Here is a 21,371-nt window from a genome sequence, read left to right on the forward strand (position 1 = left end):
CCCACATGCCGCGGAGCAACTAGGCCCGTGAGCCACAACTACTGAGCCTGCGCGCCTGGAGCTTGTGCTCCGCAACAAGAGAGGCCTCGATAGTGAGAGGCCCATGCACCGAGATGAAGAGTGGCCCCTGCTTGCCACAACTAGAGAAAGCCCTCGCACAGAAACGAAGACCCAACACTGCCAAAAATAAATAAATAAATAAATAAATAATAAATTTTTTAAAATAAAATTTTTTTAAAATGCATATTCTTTAAAAAAAAATTAAAATTTCTTGCAGTTCAAAAGGTACTGATAAGGAAATGAAAAAAAAATCGACCTACGGCCTAAGAAAAAATATTTACAAAACCTATATCTGACAAAAGGCAGGTATACAGAACATGTAATAAGGTAAACAACACTACTAAAAAACTAGGCAAAACATCTGAACACATATTTCACTAAATATGATATATGAATCATAAGTAAGCACATGAAAATATTCAGTATTATTATTTAAAGAAATATGAATGAAAACCACAGTGAGGTCCCACTGCACACTCATTTTAATGGTAACATTAAAAGACTGACAATATCTAGGTGTTGAAGATGTGAAGAAAAGTGGAACTCTCATACATTGCTGGTAGGAATGCAAAATAGTACAAATAAATTTGGAAACACTGGCAGTTAATGAAGTTAATCATCCACTTATTCCTAAGTATAACTATAAGAGAAATGGAAACCTGTGTCCACAGGAATACTTGTATGTATTGGCACGTTTCCAGGAACTTTATTCTTCAAAGCCAACAACTAGATAACAAAAACAAACATCCATCCACAGATGAATGGTTAAGAAATTGTTATATTTATAAATGGAATACTCCCCATCAATATTAAGGAATAAACTACTGATACAGGGGGAAAAAAACCCATCAATTTCAAAGCGTTATAGTAAGTATGGATGTGTGCATCATCTATATCAACAACAGCCTTAGAGAGACCAAAAGCCTTTCTACTGAGATTGGACGTTAACATCCAACAGGAAAACAAAAGAAAGCCTGGGATCTGGCCCTCAGCTGCTCAGTTCTGATAGGCCACCCCAGGTGACATAATGAAAGATTGGCTCCTCACCTTGAGACAGGCTGGGACCTGGGACTTGAGAGCCTTCACTGCAGTGCTTGCACCTGGACAAACGTCTTCTTGAACAACAGAATACAAAGAAACTCTAAGGGACTAAAAATAAATATATGCATGAGAAGTTGGGGCAAATTATAAACAATAAGATATGAAAAGGCCAAAACCCAACTGCCACCTTTGAGGTGACTGCCTGCCAGGGGCAAAAGCAGTGTACTACGCATGATGCCTGCACAGAACACCACCAAGGGGGCAGGCAGACCCACTAATCCACTCCTGCTCTCCTCCCATTTAAGAGACCAGCTCGCCTCTTCGTGAGGAGAGAGCAAGTGCATCTATTTCTTGTTTTTGATTCTTCCTGCTGCAGCACAATTCCCAATTAAGCCTTGCCTAAATTTCTCATCTGTCCTCTTATCAATTTCTTTTTATTTTTAAAATTATTTTTAAAAATATTTATTTATTTATTTGGTTGCCCCGGGTCTTATTGCAGCATGTGAACTCTTAGTTGCAGCATGCATGTGGGATCTAGTTCCCCGACAAGGGATCGAACCCGGGCCCCCTGCATTGGGATCTCAGAGTCTTAACCACTGGACCATCAGGGAAGTCCCTGGCCTCTTAACCAATTTCTATTGATTAAAGAAATCCAAGAGGGATTTCCCTGATGGCGCAGTGGCTAAGAATCTGCCTACCAATGCAGGGGACATTGGCTCCAACCCTGGTCCGGGAAGATCCCACATGCGGTGGAGCAACTAAGCCCGTCACAACTACTGAGCCTGTGCTCTAGAGCCCGCGAACCACAACTACTGAGCCCACGTGCCATAACTACTGAAGCCTACGCGCCTAAAGCCCATGCTCCACAGCAAGAGAAGCCACCACAATAAGCCTGCACACCGCAACTAGAGAAAGTCCACACGCAGCAATGAATACCCAATGCAGCCAAAAAAAAAAAAAAAAAAAGGCAAAAATCCAAGAACCCAAGTCGGTAACCGTCTCTGAGCTATACTAAATGGCTCAAGATTAAGGGCCACTGAGAGATGGGAGAGACCCTGCCTCACCCCCTCAAGTTAAATGAGCTGTGCCATTTCCTGATTAGGAATCTTGCCTTTTTTTTTTGGATTTTTGTGTGCGTACGTGTGTGTGTGTGTGTGTGTGTGTGTGTGTGTGATTTTAGTTCCCCGACCAGGGATCGAACCCACGCCTTCAGCAGTGAGTGCGGAGTCCTAACCACTGGACCTCCAGGGAATTCCCAGGACCCTTGCCTTCTTGCATTCTGGCCTCTTTACCACTCTTGCCAGCCTCTATACATATGCCCTCAGGTAACATCCTCATGGTGCCCCCGACAGCGGTCACCTGTGCCTCTGTCTTCTCGTCCCCTGACTCACCCACATGGGTTGTCCTGCCTCATCCCTAAACTTTGGCCACTTCCAGCCATGCCCTTCAGAGTCCAGCAACTCAAGGATCTCGTGTCTGGGAATAAAGACGCAGACGTAGAGAATGGACTTGAGGACACGGGGAGGCGGAAGGGTAAGCTGGGACGAAGTGAGAGAGTAGTACTGACATATATACACTACCAAATGTAAAATAGACAGCTAGTGGGAAGCAGCTGCATAGCACAGGGAGATCAGCTCGGTGCTTTGTGACGACCTAGAGGGGTGGGATAGGAAGGGTGGGAGGGAGACGCAAGAGGGAGGGGATATGGGGATATTTGTATACATATAGCTGATTCACTTTGTTATATAGCAGAAACTAACACAACATTGTAAAGCAATTATATTCCAATAAAGATGTTTTTAAAAAAGTAAAAAAGGATAATTGGCCTTCCCTGGTGGCGCAGTGGTTGAGAATCTGCCTGCCAATGCAGGGGACATGGGTTCGAGCCCTGGTCTGGGAAGATCCCACATGCCGCGAAGCGGCTAGGCCCGTGAGCCACAACTACTGAGCCTGCGTGTCTGGAGCCTGTGCTCCGCAACGGGAGAGGCCGCGACAGTGAGAGGCCCGCGCACCGCGATGAAGAGTGGCCCCCGCTCGCCGCAACTAGAGAAAGCCCTCGCACAGAAACGAAGACCCAACACAGCCATAAATAAATAAATAAATTAATTAATTAAAAAAGAATTTGGTCAACAACCTTTAAAAAAAAAAAAAAGGATAATTTAGGGGAAAAAAAAGGGATCTCATGACTGCACCTGACTTAGACTGCTGAACCCCACCCTCCCCCCCACCGCCCCATGTCTCCTGCCCGGGCATCACATATTTTCCCCCTCTTTTGGAGACTACTTGGATCCAGATCTTGGTGTTTCTAGTTCCATTTACTTTATGTATCCCACAACTAGTATTTAGTAGCAATAGGTGTCAGCCACTGTTTCAGAGGCATAAAGCAGAGAAAATCCCTTCCCACAGGTGGATCACAACTTTTGTTCTTTTATGCTTTCTGTTTCATTCTCCTACCCTTGGCCATTTAGATGTCATCTTCAATCTGATCATCGGACTCACTGATTCATTCTTTAAATATCCCCATCCTCCTATGTATTCTACTCAGTCCTTTCTTTATCAATGTTTTCCATAACCAACATTTTCCCAATTTTTTTGAAGCATATCTTCTTGCTCCTGTGGCTTTTTTCTTTCCTCATGTCCTGGATTATTTTATCCTCTTATTTTAATTTCTTTGTACTTCCAATTCTTTAAACTATATAACATATGTTGCTTACTATGATTTCTGTGAGGTTGCGATTCTTCTTCTGTATCTAGTTACTTTTCCCTGGATGTATGAGTTGCTCTGTGTGTGTATGGAGGAATGGCCAAGGTCAGGCCAGATGCCCTGGCAGATGCAAGAGTATGAAATGAGGAGATGGGCCAGGGAAGGGAGCCCAGTTTTCACCACACTAGGCGACCAGGCTCATCTATTTTCATCTTAACTTAGCCAGGATGGAGGCGTCTCCTGAGCTGTCATCCCAAAAGTCTGCGGGATGAGAGGGGATGGCCTGACAGCCCAGGGGCAGCTGATCTGCCTGACCTCTCCTCAGACCCTCTTGCCAGATATTACGGTCTGTTCCAGCACCACAGTCTGAAGCTGGTACAGCTGGTAATTACTGAACTGAGGCCATGTAGGTGGTAACTGAAACCGCTTTTCTGTGTGTGTGTGTGTGTGTGTGTGTGTGTGTGTGTGTGTGAATTGGCAAAGGGTTTCAGGACGGTGGGGAAGGGCACAAAATATGGAACACTTCCCTAATTTGTGTGTCATCCTTGTGCAGGGGCCATGCTAATCTTCTCTGTATCGTTCCGATTTTATTACATGTGCTGACGAAGCGAGTATGAAACCGCTTTTCTTTTGCTTTTCTTTATATATATATATATATATATATATATATATATATATTTATTTATTTATTTATTTTTGGCTGCGTTGGGTCTTCGTTACTGCACGCGGGCTTTCTTTAGTTGCATTGATCGGGGGCTGCTCTTCGTTGCAGTGTGCAGTCTTCTCATGGCAGTGGCTTCTCTTGTTGCAAAGCATGGACTCTAGGCATGCGGGCTTCAGTAGTTGTGGTGCGTGAGCTCTGTAGTTGTGGCTCATGGGCTCTAGAGTGCAAGCTCGGTAGTTGTGGCACACAGGCTTAGTTGCTGCACGGCATGTGGGATCTTCCTGGACCAGGCCTCGAACCTGTGTCGCCTGCATTGGCAGGCGAATTCTTAACCACTGCACCACTAAGGAAGTCCCTGATAATTTGGTTTTACTGAATTTTGTGAAACTGTGAAGCCACGGGGAGCGGCGAAGTTTTTTTTTACCAGAGGCAGTCTGAGCCCTGCTCTGAGTAACTCGAAGCCACTGGGGAGCTTCCGCAGAGGAGGCACGTGTCCAGACTCGGTTATAACAGGGTTCCTATGATGGCTGCTTTGGGAATAGAAAGACTTGTGTGGGAATTCCCTGGCAGTCCAGTGGTTAGGACTCCGTGCTTTCACTGCCGTGGCTCTGGCTTCAATCCCTGGTCAGGAACTAAGATCCTGCAAGCTTTGTGGCTCAGCCAGAAAAAAAGAAAAGAAAGGAAAGAAGACTACTGGGAGGAGGGGAAGCCAGTTAGGAGCTGACCTCATTAATCCAAGGGAAGGATGATGGGGCCTGGGCAGTGCAGGTTAAAACGTGGTTTGATTCTGGATATAACTTGAAAGCAGATAATGTTAGGACTGCTGCAAAAGTCCCTTCTCTCCAAAAAACATTCCATCTGCTTCCCTATCTCTTCTTTTATCTTCCAGGTGGTTACTCACTCCACAAGAAGTCAGGAAACAGAAGTGTTGAGTTTTCCTAAAATCTCTTCCTCCTGCTTTCCCCCTAGTGAGTGTAAGACCCCACCCCTCCCACCACATTTTCAAACCAGGAGCCTCTCCCCATTTTAACCCCTTCCTCTTCCTCAGTCCCCACAAGTCCATCAAACATCATGTGCTTTCTTTACATAAAATAAGCACTGCTATTTCCCTTCCCACTAAATGATCTTGGTTTCAGCCCCTACGATTTATTTGTTGGATTAGAAACCTCTCCTTTGGGGTCCTGGGGCACCCTCTGACTCATCAGCCCCGATGCACAGGAGGAGAGAATCCCCCCCACCCCCACGCCCGCATTGTGCCACATGGCTTGAGGGATCTTAGTTCCCTGGGTCCTCAGCAGTGAAAGTGCAGAGTCCTAACCACTGGACCGCCAGGAAATTCCCAGAAGGAGAGAATCTTAGCCTTGTTTTCTGCTTCACTTGCAATCCACAGGTCTTGGAAAATTGGAAAGTGTTAACTTTGTATAAGACTCACATAGGACAAAACCTGATGTGAGATTAAACATTATATCCCCACTTAAGTGCGAATGTTGTTATATTTCACTGCAGAAATATGTGTGTTTGATTGTGGCCTATTGCCCCAGGCCCAGGGCTGTTATATAACACCATACTGGAAAGCTGGAGCTGCAGCTGATGAGGATTCCAACAGAGATTCCATCAACAGTCACACTTTATCCAATCACGTCTTTAAATGCATTATTGTCCCTGATCCTATAAAAGGGAGGAGCCTTGGGAAGGCACATCAGATGAACCCAGTTCAGAAAGTGAGTCACACAGCGAGCCCTCAACCTTTAGCTCAAGATTACCCAGTCTGAAGTTCAGTCTTCTGGAGGAGGTGAGTTTCCCATTTCGTGTGTGTGTGTGAGTGTGCATGCGTGTATATTTATGCATAGCTGTGGGGAGAAAATTCCTAGGTACAAAGATATGGATGTCTCTCAGGCATGGAGGGTAGTCGATTATGACAGCTGCTCTGGCTGTGCAAAATCTGGCCTGACTGAAGTAGACTTCTCCTAGGAAAGTCTGTTAGTTTGTCATTGCTTTTTGTTAATTTTATGTTCTAGTAATTCATTTTTATTGTATCTTGTGGCAGTGGAGGTCCATGGCCGATTGAGATGATGGTGGGGCTGAAAATGAAAGAGTGTGTGTCAGTTACCAGTGAATGCTCCACATGCTTCATACGTATCAATTCTTTTAGCTCTCATGGCAATTCTGAGCTGGGTGTCATTAGAGATCAGAGCCCCCATGACAAGGATGGAGGCCTGATGGGTAACGTGTCTGGGGTCACACAGCTTGTAAATGCCAGGCTCCAGGTTGAGAACATTGGCAGTCTGGGGGGGTTTTGTTGTGTTTTGTTTTTTATTGAGATATAATTGACATATAACATTGTATTAATTTCAGATGTACTGCATATGATACAATATTTGCATGTATTGAGAAATGATCACAGTAAGTCTAGTTAACATCCGTCAGCATGCATCATTACATCCCTTTTTCTTGTGATGAAAATTCTAAATATGGCAATTTCGAATCCAAGGTCCTAGCCATAATAGTGCTCCGTGGCCTTGTTTGTGTGAAATTGAGTGCATGTCTGCAAATGTGACCAAGTGGTCTGTGTGTGCCTGGGGTAGTCCAGAAAGAGAACCCATGGGACTTCCCTGGCTGTCCAGTGGTTAAGACTCCACACTTCCAATGCAGGGGGCGCAGATTGGATCCCTTGTTGGGGAGCTAAACTCCCACATGCCATGTGGTGTGGCCAAAAAAAAAAAGAGAGAGAGAGAACTCCTGGGGAGTCCCAGACGAAGGAGGAGGTATGGATTATACAGAAAAAAGAAAAACAATAGAGACCAGTATACCCGGGTGTAGATAACCAGCCACAGCACCTAAGGTGGGGTGGGAAGGGTGAGGACAGGCCCAGGCAAAGCCTGGTGGAACCACGAAGGACTTAGTGCTTTTCCCTGAGAGCAAGAGGGAGCCATGGAGGGAATTAAGTGGAGCAGTGGAGCATGACCTGAGCAGATTAGCATTTTAAAAAGGTTGACTAAATAGGTGTGATAAGTGGATTAGGGGAAGGCAAGGATGTGTTCAACTTTCTCCTATAGGGTTTTGCCTAGAATCATCTTTGCCTCATTCATTGATGAGATCAGGGTGGCTAGTTTTATCAGATCAGCAGGTGGGGTTGACACAAAACATGACATCAGTTAACAGAAATTAATTAGGTATTTGGGAGCCCACATATCCCAACAAACACCCACATTTTCAAATTTTGTGGCACGACGTTTGCTTTAAAAGAAAACAACAACAAATACAGGGACTTTCCTGGCAGTCCAGTGGTTAAGACTCCAGCTTCCAATGCAGGGGGCGCGGGTTCCATCCCTGGTCGGGGAACTAAGATCCCACATGCTGCGTGGCGCAGCCAAAAGAAAAAAGAAAAAAAATCTGGGAATTCCCTGGTGGTCCAGACTCCGTGCTTTCACTTCCCAGGGTGCGGGTTCGATCCCTGGTTGGGGGAACTAGGATCCTGCAAGCTGCGTGGTGTGGACAAAAATAATAATAATAATAATACAAGTCTTTGAAATGTTGACTATATATAAAAAAACACACACACAAAAAAATAGAGCAATGATGTAGAAAGAGGATTAAATCTTTTATCTGTTTGACATCCCAAGGGGTATGCCTGTGGTTGCCCAGATCATTGATTTGCAGTCACAAATCAATATTGAATAATACAAACTCAGTTTCTCCTCTGAATCCTACACTCCAGTAGAAAAGGATAGGCAATACAAACAGCTCAATACGGACTTCCCTGGTGGTGCAGTGGTTAACAATCCTCCTGCCACTGCAGGGAACATGGGTTAGAGCCCTGGTCCGGGAAGATTCCACATGCCGTGGAGCGACTAAACCCGTGCACCACAACTACTGAGCCTGTGCTCTAGAGCCCACGAGCCACAACTACTGAAGCCCGCGTGCCCAGAGCCCGTGCTCCGCAACAAGAGAAGACACCGCAATGAGAAACCTGCGCACCGCAATGAAGAGTAGCCCCCGCTCGCCGCAAGTAGAGAAAGCCCATGCGCAGCAACAAAGACACAACGCAGCCAAAAATAAATAAATAAATTTATTTTTAAAAAGAAAGAAACAGATCAATATAAAATTATAACTTTGATAAGATCAGTGAAGCAAAGACAAATGTTTTTCATAAGGAAGGGTAATTGGAAAAAAGAAAGAGGTGAAAGTAAAATGAAAATTTCCTGAGGAATGTATCATTGGGCTGACACGGGGTGTAGCTGAGGTGGTTTTGCAGGTGTTTGTGTCTGATGTAGGAGTTTCTAGCACAAGATGAAATCATGTATATGGATTCCAGCCTGTCCTATTTCATTCACTTTCTTGTCAATTGTTTGTAATATTTTGTTTTCTTATAATGACTGAAAGAACATCTTTGTACTAGATCGCCTTCGTTCAGTTAAATCATGTCCAATTACAACTTAAGACGCTATTTACTGTTTAAAATTGAACTATTTAAATTGAAATGTAACGCACATACAGAAAAAAGGAAAAGCGAAAGTATATAGATTGGTGGATTTTTACAGAGAAACACTCGTGTGTAACTGCCTCCAAGATCAAGAGGTAGACTATCGCCAGCTAAAATTGGAAGTACAGCATCACAGGAACTCTCTCTTTAGTCCCAGGCAAACTGGGATGGGGTCGTCCTATGGAGCCCTCCATATGTACCTATCCCAGGATCTACTATTGTTTCCAAAATTTTAACCAACATCCTAAATAATATTGATAGTATTTATATGGTTTTCAATGAACATAAACGAGAAGAAACAAAATGTATTGTTTGGTGCCTGGATTATTTCCATGTTGTTGCATGAAGAATTTCTTCTCATTGCTATCAAAAATGCCTCTACATCAATTAATTGTAATCTGTCCCATTGAATGTTGGACATTTAGATTATTTACAGCATAGGAATATTATGAATTATGTCGATAGAAACATTATTGTATATGCCTTTGTTGCACATGAGTATATTCTTCCGTTGAGTACATGCCGAGGAGTAAAATTGATGAGTCACAGGGAATGCATAAATACAGATTTAGCACATATTAGTCAAAGCATTTCCAACGTGAATACTCACCAGCAGTGACTGAGAGTGCCAGGTGCTCCAACCCATGTCAATGCTGACTCTATTTTATTTTAGTGATTCTGGTAGGTATATTGTAGCACATTGTTGTAGTTTTATTTTGCATTTCTGGGATGACTGATGAGGTTGCGCTTTTCTCCATTTGTTTATTCACCAGATGTCTAGTAGAATTCATCCATGAACTCAACTGAACCTGAATTTTGTTTGTTTCTTTTCAATTATACCAGTGTTGTAATTTATTACATATCTCTTCTAGTTTGCAGTTCTTAAACATCCACCAGTTGTTGAAAGAGATCCCCCAAGAAACAAGTCAGCAGAGATTGAATCCCTGAAGTTGCGGCTCTCTGAGAATTCTTGTTAAGAATGGCTTTAGACCTCAGAATCTCCTTTCAAGATGAACCATCCAGGAAGGATCCTGGGTCAGATAATCTAGAGCTTAAACCCAGCCAAGGATCTGCCATCCAGGAGGGAGAGGGGATCTCTGAGTTCCGGAGCACTCAGCTCAGCTTATTTCAAAACAGCAATAACTCATGTGCAAGGCAGGAGCTGCAAAGACTCTATAAATTATTTCACTCATGGCTGCAGCCAGAAAAACACAGCAAGGATGAAATAATTTCTCGTTTGGTCCTGGAACAGTTTATGATCAATGGCCGCTGCGGTGACAGGTCCACTTTACAAGAGAAATGGAATGCAAGCGGCAGAAACCTGGAGAAATTCATGGAAGATCTGACCGATGATGGCATGAAGCCACCTGGCTTAGTAAGTAGAGGGTTCTGACCCCCAGGGTGAGGGGCATGGGAGTGTAAGGAATAAGTAGTCTTTTGGAGTTGCCTGGAAGTAGAGAAAGAAGTTATTATAGATAGTAATCAGGCTTTGTTCACAGGTCCACGTCCACATGCAGGGACAGGAAGCCCTCTTTTGTGAGAATATGCCCTTAAGAGAAGTCATTGTTCACTTCACAAAACAGTTGTCGACAGGAACTCCAGCAAGAGAGAACATGGGGACACCTTTCTGGACTCCTCAAGATACTTCCCTGGAAACAAGACAAAGTGAGTGGGGAAAGCCCAGGTACCAGAGGGATGATCTGTGTGGACTCTTTCTTGGGTATAACTTCACTGAGTCACTTTTTCCCCCGCTACAGAAAGTGAAGGTAAAGAAAATGGTGGCAACATTTCTTTGAAAACATGTCAAGTAAATGACCGTATTGCTAGTCCAAACAATCAAATACCTTTCCTACTCATTATCCAAGAAGAGAACAGTCCGAGGTCTGAAGAAGGAGGTGTTTGTTTGGAGAATCCACTCAGCTCCAGAAGAGCAGGTCCAGGCCCCTCCAGGTCCCAGGAAGGGTCCCTGAAAGGACCCTCCTATCAAGATGTCCTTGTGGAGGTGGAACCAGAGTTTCTCTTCAAGCCAGACCAGGTCACCCTTGAGCCTGTTTCTACCCACCAGAGCACTGAGGGGAACTCTGCACGTGGGGAACACCAAGAAAGATTCCACGGAGCCCCAAAAGTATACAAATGTGAGACGTGTCCCAAGATCTTTAGGTATTCCTCTCGGTTAAAAGTTCACCAGAAAAGACACAATAATGAGAGGACATATATTTGTGCCGAGTGTGGCAAAGGCTTCTTCCAGGCATCAGACCTACATGTGCATCAGAGGATTCATGCAGGAGAGAAGCCTTTCATGTGCAGCATGTGTGAAATGGCCTTCAGCCACAAAACCAACCTTCGGGCTCACGAGAGAATCCACACGGGAGAGAAGCCCTATGTATGTTCCCTTTGCCAGAGACGCTTCCGCCAGTCCTCCACCTACCACCGCCACCTTAGGTTTCACCAGAAAATTGCCCTCAAAAGTGTTCCCTCCACGCTAAATGCTTCCTTGGCTATGGCCCCAATGTGATGTATAGAAATTATGTATGTGCGTATGTTTATTTCCATAGTACTGCTCTATAGAATATACTTTATAAAAATAATTAAAGGGCTTCCCTGGTGGTGCAGTGGTTGAGAATCTGCCTGCCAATGCAGGGGACATGGGCTCGAGCCCTGGTCTGGGAAGATCCCACATGCCGCGGAGCAGCTAGGCCCGTGAGCCACAATTACTGAGCCTGCGCGTCTGGAGCCTGTGCTCTGCAACAAGAGAGGCCACGATAGTGAGAGGCCCACGCACCGCGATGAAGAGTGGCCCCCGCTTGCCGCAACTGGAGAAAGCCCTCGCACAGAAACGAAGACCCAACACAAGCCATAAATAAATAAATAAATACAAATTTTAAAAAATTTTGTTAAAAAAAAAATAATAATAATTAAAAAAAAAAAGTGGCAACTTCCCTGGCAGTCCAGTGGTTAAGACTCCTCTCTTCCACTGCAGAGGGCACAGGTTCCATCCCTGGTCGGTGAACTAAGATCCCACATGCCTGGCAGCACGGCCAAAAATAATAATAATTAAATAAGATGAAAAATTAAAAAAGGAAAGAAAATAAATTTTAAAAGACAATTTAAAAAAAAGAATGTAATTTCCTGATTGTATTTTCCATTTATTGTTTCACCCCCCACCCCAAAAGAAAAAGTAAGTTTATGAAGAGCAGGGAATTTCTCAGTTTTGTTCACTAAAGTATCTCAGGTGCGTAGAAAAGCATCTGGCACATTTCAAATAACCAATAAATATCTGTTGAATAAATGAATGGATGTGTTATTTTGGTGTTTATTCTTTAAAATTTTGGCGTGTGCCCCAAGTGAGAATGAAACGGAGCAGGACCCTATGCTCCTTGCCCCCCCATGTCCTCAGCCTGCTTTTGTCTGTGGAAAAACTTCAGCAAAAGAATAAGTTTAATCAGAGAAGTGAGAAAATGCAGAGACAAAGGAAAACAGTCAAAGGAGACCAAATAATAATTGTTTAGTCATTAAGCAAAAATCAAGGATCTTTAGTTCCTCCTTAAAGACTGTAGATAATACTCTGAGCCATTTCCTGAGCTGTCTTGTAGATACTGAAACCCCCACCAGGTGGAAGAAGTTAACAGCATGATGACCAGGCTGTAGCCATGACATAAGCTGCCACAATTCTGAGAATTGGCCTCAGAGAAATAGGGAAAGAACGGACCCTGAACCTGAAGACTAATTGTGCTTAAAACAATCAAGAGAACGCTGATCAGAGCACAGATGACCAATTTCAAGATGACTGTTAGAGCTGACTGTGCTGTTTCTGCATGTGGTCCCCTCCCTCCGTCTATAAAAACTGTTGCCCACTGATTGTCGCGGGGGGTGGGGGTGGGGGTGGGGGTGGAGTCAGCCTTAGGACAGGCGTCCACCCTCCCCATCCCCCGGTTGCCGGCATCCAAAATAAAGCAGTTTCCTTTCCACCAACCTGGTCTCTTTATTGGCTTTTGAGTGGCGAGCAGCCCGACCCCACTTTCGGTTACAATAAGACAGCGAGTTCCAAGCTCAGTGGTCCAACGAGACTTTCCCTGCCTGCTGCCCTGTCCTCTGTCCACACCCTTTATCTCTAGTGCAGCCACAGGCACCTAAAAAGGTGGGGAGCGGAGATGGAAACTTGGAAAGAGGCCTTAACTGAAGAAAGGGACCCTTTGTATTTAAATAATATATAATCATTTAATTTACTGGCAATTTAATAGCTAAACTGGACCTAAAGAAGACTGGGGACTGAAAGTTGCAGAGTACAATTTTATTAACAAATACCAGAAAAGTCCAATGTTTTCCATGCACTTCTTCCAGTAGATGGAGCGTGTGGGGGTAGGGAAGGCTTATATGCAAAACCAGTTTGAAAGGGCAGTTTGGAGAAAACGGATTCTGTGTACAGTCGAGGCAAAAGCTCACATGCTAGTTATTGCGAACACATTTGTGATCTGGCTTCCAATAGGAAATTAGGGTTCAGTCTCATTGAGAAACTAGAAGGTGCCCTGTAGAAATGGCCTGAATCCTGGAACAGGGGCATTCTGCGGGGTAAATTGTGACACTTCTCTGATTCCCTTGCTATCGGGCTGGGATAATGCTCCACTATGTGGAGAAGCCCATTCATCCATCCTCTTTCCTGGGCTGTCTCCAGGTATTTTACTATGGTGAATATTCTTGCAAATCTTGGTATGAAAGAAGGCTTTTCTTTGGAAAGACCTCTGGGAGATGGGTTGTGAAATAACAGCAAATAAATATATATATTGGACTCTGCCCGGTTCCCCAGCACAGCGCCCCCAAAACCCTTGTATTTTCCTAAGAGATAAGAGCACTAGGAGCTTTTTGTTTGTTTTTGTTTTTGGCTGCGACATGGAGCTTGTCGGATGGTAGTTTCCTGACCAAGGCTCGAACCCGCACCCACAGCAGTGAAAGAGTGGACGCTTACCACTGGACCTCCAGGGAATTCCTCTGGGAGCATCTTTTGTTCTAAAATTTGATCTTGGACCCTGGCTTCTGACACAAAGCACCTAAATCCTTTTAAATTTCCTGGATGAAAGGAGTGTCTTTGGCTTTAAATGAGGTGATGCTTGGTGGGCTCCTGGATGGCTTCAGGATGGGGACTGATCACCAGAAAGACCGAACTATGATTAGAAGCTTGGAACTTTCAGCCCCACCGCACCCCTGCATCCCTGGAAGTGGAGAAGAACTGGAGATTGAGTTAATAATGGATCATGCATTCTTAAGTTCAGGACTTGGAGATCTTCCAGGTTGCAGAACACATCCATGTGCCAGGAGGGTGGCATGCCCCTACTCTACAGGGACAGAAGCTCCTGTGCTCGGGACCCTTCCTGATCTCTCCCTCTGTAACTCTGTCTGGCTGTTCATCTGTACCCTTTATCATACCCTTTAAAATATAATAAACTGTTTAAGTAAGTGAGTATTTCCCTAAATTCTGTGAACCGTTCTAGTGAATAATCCAATTCGAAGAGGGCAGTTAGGGGAACCTCTGATTTGCAGCCAAATCAGACAGAAGTTGTGGGTAACATGGGTACCCACTATCTGCAATTGGCCTCTGAAGTGGGGGGCAATCATATGGGACTGAGCCCTTAACCTGAGGGATTTTCACTAACCCGAATTAGTGTCAGAATTCACTGAATTGTAGAACACCCAGTTGGTGCCACAGACAATTGGTTGGTGTGAGAAAACAGCCACACTTCTGATGTCAGAAGTGTTGAGTGTGGTTACTTCAAAAAGACACACGCACCCCAATGTTAATAGCAGCACTGTTTACAATAGCCAAGTTATGGAAGCAACCTACGTGCCATCAACAGATGAATGGATAAAGACGATGTGGTATATATATACAATGGAATATTAGTCATAAAAAAGACGGAAATTCTGACATTCGCAACAATATGGATGGAACTAGAGTATTATGCTTAGGGAAATAAATCAGACAAAGATACATACTCTATGTTATCACTTATATGTGGAATCTAAAAAAAAGAAATAAGTGAATGTATATGATAAAATAGAAACAGACTCACAGATATAGAGAAGAAACTAGTGGTTACCGGTGGGGAGAAGGAAGGGGAGAGGGACACAATATGGGAAGGAGACTAATAGATACAAACTACTATGTATAAAAGAAATAAGCAACAAGGATCTATTGTACAGCACAGGGAAATATAACCATTATTTTCTAATAACTTTAAATAGAGTATAATCTATAAAAATCTTGAATTACTATTGTATTGAATCATACCTGAAACTAATATAATATGGTAAATCAACTACACTTCAATGAAAAAAAATAGCGTTGAGTATGGCAGTAGAGTGAGAGTAAAGGAGAAACACAAGTATTTTTCCAATACCCAGCGGCAAACTTTTTCAAAGTGGTTTTTACCCATTGTAGCACCATTAGCAATACAAAAGATCTTGAATGTCCATGTCTTCTGAAATGCTTGGTTTTGTGACTGCTCTGACTTTAATACCTGGACCCCCGGGGTAGAGTTTATTGGAATCAGCAAGTAAGATAAATAAGTTAAAAAAAAAAACCCAGCTCTTTCTCTCACACCCTCTGCTTAGCCAATATGCTTGGATTTTGCAGGTTAAATGCACAGTTGACACGTCTCCCTGACACACCAGCTGCCTGTCTGACTCTACTTGGCATCACACACATCACACAGGTACTGAAATCATAAATAGATTGAGTGGCTGGCCTCCACCCATCTCCAAGCTCAGTGATTATATGCAGAGTTCAACAATACAAAGGTGGATTCCCACTGGTAACCTCCTGTGCATTCGACTGAGGTGGAGAGTCAGCTACAAGTCCAGACTAACACGTTTGGGGAGTTTCTGCTTCTAAATGAAACGGGAGAGAAGGGGGCAGGGCACAACCTTTAAAAGAATGACATAGCTCAAGGCCATGACCCAAACTGGTTAGAACCAAATAAATCCAAGATGGCGGATGAGTTGACTTCCACCAGACCTTGAGCATCAGTATATACTCACTGTAACACATCAGCACACTAAGTGACACACCCACAGTCACCATGACAGATCCCAGACCAACCATAAAAGGCCAAAAAGTGGGTGGTGGCCCAATTCCTAGAAATTCCTACCCCTTCTCCAAAATAGCTGGAATACTCCTCCCACTCATTAGCCTATGAAATTACCCACTCCTATAAAAACTGACAACCCCATACCCTGGTGCCGCTCTTGCCTTCTGAGATGGTCCACACTCTGTCTGTGGAATGTGTTTCTCTCTAAATAAATCCACTTCTTTTTAAAAATATATATATATATTTTAAATTAATTTATTTATTTTTGGCTGTGTTTGGTCTTCGTTGCTACGCACGGGCTTCCTCTAGTTGCGGCGAGTAAGAGCCACTCTTCATTGCGGTGCATGGGCCTCTCATTGCAGTGGCTTCTCTTGTTGTGGAGCACGGGCTCTAGGTGCACGGGCTTCAGTAGTTGTGGCATACGGGCTCAGTAGTTGTGGCTCACGGACTTAGTTGCTCCGCGGCATGCGGGATCCTCCTGGACCAGGGCTCAAACCCGTGTCCCCTGCATTGGCAGGCGGATTCTTTTTTTCTATTTTTTTAAAAATTAATTAATTTATTTATTTTTGGCTCTGTTGGGTCTTCATTTCTGTGCGAGGGCTTTCTCTAGTTGTGGCAAGTGGGAGCCACTCTTCATCGCGGTGCGCGGACCTCTCACTATCGCAGCCTCTTTTGTTGCGGAGCATAGGCTCCAGACGCACAGGCTCAGTAGTTGTGGTTCACGGGCCCAGTTGCTCCGCAGCATGTGGGATCTTCCCAGACCAGGGCTCGAACCCGTGTCCCCTGCATTAGCAGGCGGATTCTCAACCACTGCACCACCAGGGAAGCCCAGCAGGTGGATTCTTAACCACTGTACCACCAAGGAAGCCCCCCCAATAAACCCACTTCTTACCCATCACTTTGTCTCTCACTGAATTCTTTCTGTGACAAGACATCAAGAACCTGAGCTTCGTTAAGTCCTGAGACCAGGTGTGTTATCTCAGTTAAAAGAACGTGGGTTCAGGTCCCAATCTGAGGCCCACAGTTTCATAAACAGAGGGTTCCTGTGCAGAAAGGAACCAAGAAGGTCACTGGATTTTTCTCTGCAGGTGGGTTGCCCTCTGTTTATTCCAAGTGGAGCTGGCTTACCCCTTACAGTTGTGAATCCAGTTTCCTCTTTAAGATATTTATTTATAATTGAAAAATGAATTCATTAAAATATTTAATAGTGATTATGTGTAGGAGCATTGTATCCCTTCCTATGGAAACCCAAATAAGGCTTGGGGCTACTCTCTAGCTGTGACCCTGTTTACCCTCACCACAGCCCTGATCACTGTAAGATTTTTTTGTTTGTTTTTGGGTTTTTTTGGCCGCACCGCATGGTGTGCAGGATATTAGTTCCCAGACCAGGGATTTAACCCAGGCCCAAGGCAGTAAAAGCGCCAAGTCCTAACCACTGGACTGCCAGGGAACTCCCAGAATTTTCTTTTTATTCATTTGTAATCCACGTGGCTCCCTCACTTCATCCCAGACTGACTTGTGTCCTTTCCTGACAGTCCTCTGATTGCCCCCTGGGAAGTCACCCCAGACTCTAAGATCTTCTCAGTCTACTTTGTTGTCCTGAGGACACTGGTCATCTGACTTTGTCTTGGGCATTTACTTAGCACAGGCAAGAGAAACCCCCTCTCTGAGCCTCGGTTTCTTCCTGTGCAAAATGCAGAGGATGGAGGGGCCTGATCCCAGGGCTCCGAGAGCAGGTAAGGAGAGGATGCACTGGCCACACCCACATCCCCACCCTGCCCCGACAACGCAATTACTGTGGGGCATGGTCGCCCTAGTGCTAGCTTGCCGGCGGTGTCCTGGGGGGACAGGGAATGACTAGGGGGAGCACCCTGGGCATCTACAGCTCAGGTCTGTCCCGGGAAATACTCCTCAGGCCCCCCACTCCAAGAGCGCTTTCCATCACTCTGCTCTAATCGCTGCCAGACCTCCTCAACTTGGGGGATATCAGGAGTGAGGGGCACTGTGCCTCCTCCCAGAGTCTCTGTGCCTTCTCTGGGCTGCACCTATACGGAGGCCTGGCTGGGCTTGGGGACGTGGATCCTCCACCTGCTGTTATCCAATGGAGGTCTCGCTGCTCGCAGCTTACAAACTCAATTACATACTCACAAATGGCCATAGAAAAGAAAGGTGCCTTTAATCAGAATGCTGACAATCTGGGGAGATGGTGGACTCAGCGTCCCCCAAAAAACACCTCTAGAGATTCTGCTCGGCCATGAAAGTTTTAAAGGAAAGGAGGGATGTTATCTCAGTTAATCATTGAGATTGCAACAGGAGGGAAGGGGGCAGGGCACAACGTTTGAAAGGATGACATAGGCCGAGGACATGACATAAATGGATTAGAACCAAATGGGTCCAAGATGGTGGACAAGTTGACTTCCCCTAGACCATGAGCTTCATTATATGCTCATTGTAACACATGAGTGAGCTAAATGACACACCCATAGGTGCCATGACAGTTCTAAGGCGACAATAAGGATCAAAAATTGGGCGGTGGCCCAATTCCTGGAAATTCCTGCCCCTTCCCAAAATAGATGGAATACTTCTCCCACTCATTATCCTATGAGAAATTACCCACCACTATAAAAACTGACAACCCCACACCCTCGTGCCTTTCTCACCTTCTGAGATGGCCCACGCTCTGTCTGTGAAGTGTGTTTCTCTCTAAATAAATCCACCTCTTACCTATCACTTTGTCTATCACTGAATTCTTTCTGCGATTAGACATCAAGAACCTGAGCTTCATTAAGTCCTGAAGCCAGGTGTGCGATCTCAGTTGGAAGACTGTGGGTTTTGGCCAGGTTCAAGTCCCAGCACTTGGGTTCAAGTCCCAATCAGGGTCTTGGCCAGGTCCGAGTCCCGGCACGTGGGTTCAAGTCCCAATCTGAGGTGCACGGTTTCAAGATGGCGGATCAGAGTCCTTGCCATTCTCCACTGCATGCAGGCTCGTGGACTTCTTGTGATCTTCCCCTAGATGTTATCTTGTTCACAGTTTGTTTGTGAGATCATTGAAGGGGAAGCTAGGGAAGAGATCTGGTCATCTGTTAATTACTTATTTTTCATTTCTGCTTCTTTGATCTACAGAAAGAAATGACAAGTTAGGCAAGGTATTCTGTGATTAAAAGACTTGAAAGGTGTGCTTGGGCCGGAGATTAGTAGAGCATGCGGGTGCCTGGTTTAAAAGTTTGTTACAGTATAACTTTGCTAAAATGACAAGAAAAGGGGCTTCCTGCTGAGGGCCTTGTCGCTGGCCACTGGTCTAGTGGCTAAAATTCAGCGCTCTCGCTGCTGCAGCCTAACTGAATTCATTCTCTGGCCGGGGAAGGGAAATCCTGCTTCAAGCCGCTGCAGGCCGAGGCCACCCGAGATCAGAAGGATCAATAAAGTTTGCAGAAACACTTACTTAAAAAGCCCAAATTCCGCAATGGTTTTCTGGGAAGAGTTTTTATAGGCAAAATCCGGGGGTGGGCTGCAGGGTGTGTAACCCTCCTCTGATTGGTTGGTGATAAGGTAACAGGGTGGTCTTTCAGGAATCTCAGTCATCAGCCTTCTGGTTCCAGCCAGTCTGGGGTCCATGTGCTTGTGTTCAGCCAGAAGCTACCATCCTCCACATGGGTGGGGGCCTCAGATCCTGCAGAAGAACTCAAAAATATATTGTTATGTATATCCCTTGAGGTGGAACCAGGACCCTGCTTTATTCCTGCGCTATTGTTTTCTTGACCGCTCCTCCTTTGTTTCTGCATTCCCTCCCTTCCCTAATTAGTGACTGTATGGATATGCCCTTTGGAACTCAGAAAAGGTCTAGGAGGCTGAAGCTTTTTTTCTTTTTTCTTTTTTTTAGCCACAAGGCATGTAGGATTCTAGTTGCCCCGACCAGGGTTCGAACCCGTGCCCCCTGCAGTGGAAGCATGGAGTCTTAACCACTGGACCACCAGGGAATCCAACGAACGTAAGGAGGGGTTTTGTACCTCAGAGGGCCCTGCAGGGTCCTGCTCGGTTTCATTATTAACATTTCTCACAGCAACCTACCTGGAGAAGCAGATTTCTGGGGGAAATGCACGGTCAGAGAAGTGAAGTGTTTTCCTATATGATCAGGCCCAGCCGTATGGCTGCTCTCTTGCTCTCTGTACATCCCCTGCCCGATCAGTCCCTGTCTCACTTACACCCCACTCACCTGACTGACCTCCCTCTTAATCATAAAGCCTAATCAGTAAATGCCTACATACTCCCCCCACCCCACACCCCATCACCTCAGATCGCAGGATCTTAGTTCCCCGACCAGGACCACGAGAGTGAAAGTGCGGAGTCTTAACCACTGGACCACAGGGAAGTCCTTGTTCTAATCTTTAGATTAGGACTATCTCCACTGTGACAGTTTATTAAAGGGACTGTGAGGGGAGTGCTCCTCTGCCAGTTTTCCTGGCAACAGGTGAGCCAACCTGATGTCAGTTCTTCCTGGAACAGGCAACCTCCCTCTTCCCTGTGAGAAATGGAATATTTCCTGCCATGTCAGTAAACAAAGGATGTCACAGTCATCAGTGATTGCAGCCACAGCCTATGGTGAGCTGGTGAGCCCCGAGGGAACTCAGGAAGGAAACAGAGAATACCTGCCATCTAGCAGCCATCAGACTGCAGCCACTGCCCACGGTGAGCCCTGAGGGAACTCAGGGTGAGAAAACACAGGACACTGGCCTTGGGTAACTAAGGTGCATATCAAAGGAATGATTGCAGTGAGCCCAGACTCTTGCATCTTCCCATACACAGAAAAGCACTAAATTCCTTAACTTGAGATTTCTAATTTTCTTTTCTTTTTTTAATTTTTATTTTAAAGTATATTTATTTATTTATGGCTGCGTTGGGTCTTCGTTGCTGCGCGCGGGCTTTCTCTAGTTGCGGCAAGCGGGGGCTACTTTTCCTTGCAATGCGTGGGCTTCTCATTGCGGTGGCTTCTCTTGTTGCAGAGCACGGGCTCTAGGCGCGAGGGCTTCAGTAGTTGCGGCATGTGGGCTCAGTAGTTGTGGCGCACAGGCTTAGTTGCTCTTCAGCCTGTGGGATCTTCCCGGACCAGGGCTCGAACCTGTGTCCCCTGCATTGGCAGGCGGATTCTTAACCACTGTGCCACCAGGGAAGTCCCTAGTTTTCTTTTATTAACAGTAATCTTTTGTTCCTACCACCTGCCCTTTGTTGCAAAACTCCTGTATATCCTGGCTCCCCCCTCACCTCCTCGGAGCAGTTCTCTCAAGGTTACTTGAGATGCTGCCACCCGGGCTTCAAGTTCGAAAAATTTCCACTGAATAA

The 21,371-nt window shown here is 45.2% G+C and overlaps 1 protein-coding gene and 1 non-coding gene across 2 annotated transcripts; one reads left to right on the plus strand and one right to left on the minus strand.

Moving 5' to 3' along the window:
• Nucleotides 1-4,313: 4,313 nt before the first annotated feature.
• On the minus strand, nucleotides 4,314-4,420 carry LOC137754009 (U6 spliceosomal RNA). Its single transcript, XR_011071689.1, has one exon. It is a non-coding gene; the product is annotated as a U6 spliceosomal RNA (small nuclear RNA).
• Nucleotides 4,421-9,931: 5,511 nt separating this feature from the next.
• ZSCAN4 (zinc finger and SCAN domain containing 4) lies at nucleotides 9,932-11,467 on the plus strand. The gene is made up of 3 exons (XM_068527202.1): nucleotides 9,932-10,327; nucleotides 10,452-10,617; nucleotides 10,710-11,467. The coding sequence occupies exons 1-3, from the start codon at nucleotides 9,932-9,934 to the stop codon at nucleotides 11,465-11,467; spliced, it is 1,320 nt and encodes a 439-aa protein (XP_068383303.1).
• The last annotated feature ends 9,904 nt before the right edge of the window (nucleotides 11,468-21,371 follow it).

This window comes from Eschrichtius robustus, chromosome 19 (assembly GCF_028021215.1).
Source record: "Eschrichtius robustus isolate mEscRob2 chromosome 19, mEscRob2.pri, whole genome shotgun sequence".
NCBI lineage: Eukaryota > Metazoa > Chordata > Mammalia > Artiodactyla > Eschrichtiidae > Eschrichtius > Eschrichtius robustus.